At 36.1% G+C, this 4086-nt stretch overlaps 1 protein-coding gene across 4 annotated transcripts; it reads left to right on the forward strand.

The window, feature by feature from the left end:
- The first annotated feature begins 453 nt into the window (after positions 1–453).
- LOC145063335 (eukaryotic translation initiation factor-like) lies at positions 454–2692 on the forward strand. 4 transcript variants are annotated; one of them, XM_079010920.1, is made up of 4 exons: positions 454–654; positions 760–1239; positions 1350–1583; positions 1667–2692. In XM_079010920.1, exons 1-4 carry the CDS (start codon positions 622–624, stop codon positions 2468–2470), a joined length of 1551 nt encoding a protein of 516 aa, XP_078867046.1. In that variant the 5' UTR covers positions 454–621; the 3' UTR covers positions 2471–2692. The 4 variants fall into 4 exon arrangements, with proteins under 4 accessions (XP_078867046.1, XP_078867047.1, XP_078867049.1 ...); XM_079010921.1 differs by having other exon boundaries at positions 455–654; positions 727–1239; XM_079010923.1 differs by having other exon boundaries at positions 455–654; positions 746–1239.
- Positions 2693–4086: the final 1394 nt, after the last annotated feature.

Consider the following 4086-nt stretch of genomic DNA (forward strand, 5'->3'; position numbering starts at 1 on the left):
GAAGATGTTCTTCATCAATATCATAATTATCTTAAAAAAAGTACAATCATCGTCAGCATCCCTATTAACTATATATGATGCGGAAGATATCATCTAGAACATCCACAATAAATGTTTAATAAGGGATCATTAAGAATGACATATGAGAATGATCATGACATGAAAAATACAATATAGGACAGAGACGATCATATAGATGGTATAGTTCAATAATCATTATATATTCAAGACTACAATGAGAGTTTAAAAGACTTATGGTGGTCCTTTTAATTTTTAATTAAAAAAAAAAGTTAAATTTTAATTTTTTTGATCTCCTACTTAAACATTTTGTTTCTCTTCGATGGCTTGGCGTGGGTCTATTCAATTCTTTTTAAACTTGGCTCCTTTAAATTGGGTTCAGTCGTTATTGTGAATATTTGGGTTTAAGGGAGGATGTATCGGCCCGCTAATTAGATAAAATGACAATACACGGATCGCACTCGTGAAAGTGTTTTGACTTTTGTCCCTCACATTCATCGCGTTCTCCGCTTCATCAAATTTATCTTTTTCAGACACAAATCTTCTTCGTTCCTGCGACATGTACTATCACTACTGACATATTTCTTCATCGTACTCCCATTGATGTTCGACACCGCTACCAGAAATGTGGAAGAGGTAATGTTTTCTGTCTTTTTGTCCACCTTTGTGAGTTTGAATTAATAAAGTTGCAGTATAATTGAACTACAGATCAACTTATATTCTTTAGTTATCCATTAGTAGAGATCCATGGATGACTCTACTTGCCTTTTAAGTATCTTGAACAAGCCTATACACGAGAAGGTTGATCTTCTCATAGGCCAACCTATCGAGTCGGGGATCACAACATCTAATATTCTAAAGGGCGTGGCATCCTTGATATTTGACTATGCTGTTCTCGAACCTACCTTTTGCCCCATGTTTGCTCAGTTGTGTTCGGATCTCAAAAGGAAACTCCGCCCATTTACATCTGATGAGCCTGGTGGAAAAAAGATCACATTCGAGCGAGTGCTGTTGAATACATGCCAGGAGGCTTTCGAAAGTTTAGTCAAACCGAGGAAAGAAACAAGGCCGACAATCACCGCTCCTGACAAAGAATCCGAACGTAGTTGTAGAGATAAAGAAAGAATAGTTAAGCAACGAGGTTTCGGAAGCATCCGTTTGATTGGCGAGCTTTTCAAACATAAGATGGTGACTGAATCGATTGTTCGCCACATTGTCCTGGTTTTGCTTCAAACACTTTGATCTTATTCTTTTGTAGAATTTGCAGTTCACAGACTCGAGTTAAGGATATAACATGATTATCATAACTGTTCATGTAATGATGTAAACAGGAGCTTTTAGCACCCGTTAGTCCGGAGGAAGAAAATGTGGAGGCCATATGCCAGTTTTTGCAAACCATAGGCAAGCAACTTGATGAGTGCCCAACATCGAAGCGTATTAACGATATTTACTTCTACCGACTGACAGAGATATTAACGAAACTACAAGTCGCCCAACGGATAAGATTTATTGTTCGTGATATTCTTGATCTTCGCTTGAATAAATGGGTTCCCATCCCGGAAGAGGTAGCCCCATGTTTTTCTTCTATTTCTTTCGATTGGTCTTTGTTTTCGGTGTGTTGTATCTGATGATCAAAGCTGGTTTTCAGGAGAAAGCCATAAGATTTATGGACTTCCGTCAATATAGTCCTGGTTTTACTTCGTCGGACATCTATGGATCTCAACCACGAAAGAAACCATTGGCGAATCAGAGGTTTCCGCATCCAAGAGTGGCCAGTTTCACTATCGCTACATATAATGCCCTAGTGGATACACTTAATGGTGTTTTCACTCCTCTTCGTTCAGAGGAATACTTTTGGTATCCCGTAGACTATCAGGAGTCTATTCGAGGTCAATCCAAACCTGTCAAAGCAGCTACACTTTCCGGTGAAAGTAATGCAGATGAAATCAAGAGAATAACGATCTCTCTCTTAAACGAATATTTCAGTGTTCTTATTCTTGACGATGTTTTACAATTCGTAGAAGAGCTAAAATTCCCCTATGATTACCCGAAGTTTGTGAAGAAAGCCATTTTACTCTTCTTAGACAGAAGCCCACCATGTGTCGAACCCATCGCTAAACTCCTGGACTTCCTGTTATTGAAAAAGATTCTGGTCAAAAGCGACTTAAGAACCGGGTGCAGAAGCTATGCATCGCTGTTAACATTAGATGATGTCGACAGTGATTTACGACTAGCACCAAACGACTTTGGGGAGATTATGGGACATTTGGTGTTGTCTCGTTGCATAGATTTTAAGGTCGTCGGAGAAGTTATTGATGAAATTGAAGATGAGCACTACTTTCGACAGGCCGTGTTTGATGGAGTGATGAGGATTGTTGGTTCAAGTTCTTCTGCAAATGTCCTTTTGGCAGCACAAGCTGATGATGTTGCCGCATGCAAAAGCCTCTACTGAGTGTATCATCTATAAAATTTACCTAGTAGTTGGTAGCTCGTAATGGTTGCCTAGTTACCTGGAACTCTACAGCAATATGCATGTTTGTGTGACATGAGAAACAATCAACTGAATTTTGGAACTTTTTTTGAACATAAATTTGGTGTGCTTAACAGACTTTGACAAGTTCGTAATTAAATTATAAATGTACTTCCTTTTATTTAAGTTTTAAATTTCCAAAGATGTTATATTTAAGGTAACATGACTATCAACCAATATAGTCCTTGTTATTTAGGATGAAAATATTGTGTAAAGTTTAAAATTTTTTGAAACAAAAACAAATGTTAATAGAAGGCTTTCTACCAAATTAGTCCTTGTTATCTAGGATGAAAAATATTGTAAAGTTTTTAAAAATTTAAGATAAAAATAAAAAGTTAATAGAAGACTTTGTTTATATGTCAACCAAGTTAGTCTTTTAGGATGAATTATTGTGTAAAGTTTTTAAATATTTGAGATAAAAATAATAGTTAAAATAGAGAATTTATGTTTTTGCCAACATTAGGTTGAAGGGAACCCTTCTTTAGGAACAGTGACGAACTAGAAAAATATATCATAGGTTGCACAATTTGTGGGTTGCACTACAAGAAAAATAACTTTTTTTACGGTAATTTTACTAATAAATTTACATTTATTAGGACTTGGTGACAGATTTTCAACTGATACTTACGGATTTTGATAGATTTGTGACAAACTTATCTTTCGAAACCCTCCCAACCCTCTCAATTTAGGTTTTTAAAAACTCTTAAAACATTTACTAAAAAAGAAGATAAAAATCAGCATGGGAGATAATGAATACAGTGGGTTGGAAATGTTCATGAACCCGCCCAAGCTTACCATGTTGAAGTCGTTGCTATTTGGAACCATGGACTCAATGATACCATCATTTTCAGGCCAAAATGGCACGACATCGTGCACTGTTAGCATTTCAATCTAGTCATTGGAGGTAAAGAAAAGAAACATGACTCCTCAATATTCTTTTGGCATCAATTGTCCTACATTTTCATACCATAAATATATAAAAGCCAAATCAAACTAATCCAACAAATCGTTACCGAAACTAATATTTATCAAAATGACAACTGTAACATCTTAAAAATCATAACAATTTTAAATTTTTTTAAACAGCCCTTTTACTAATAAAATGTTTACAAAACCATTGTTTTCAAAAATATTATTTAAAATCAGAGTCTCCCAAGATCAACAAGATAAAAACCCAAGATGTGTACGGTTATGCCTTCACATTCATACGATTATTAGAAGTACCTACCACAAATAAGTCAACAACTGTAAGCACGAAGCTTAATGAGTTCCCAAAATACCACACCCAGCACATCACAAATAAACAGCTATGGGTTATCAGCAACCCTGATGACTATCAACAATCCAGTGGGCTACCAGCACACCTGGTGGGTTATCAGCAACCCTGGAGACTATCAGCAATCTCAGTCACATATAAACAACATAATACAATATTAACAGCTAGACCTAGCTGGTCATCACAGATACATCTATTCTATTACATAGGCTTATACAAACACGCAAGAGTCACAAAGACAGCAAGCATCCTACATACACAA

Source organism: Lactuca serriola, chromosome 7 (genome assembly GCF_051521515.1).
Source record: "Lactuca serriola cultivar US96UC23 chromosome 7, Lser_US96UC23_V15, whole genome shotgun sequence".
Taxonomy (NCBI): domain Eukaryota; kingdom Viridiplantae; phylum Streptophyta; class Magnoliopsida; order Asterales; family Asteraceae; genus Lactuca; species Lactuca serriola.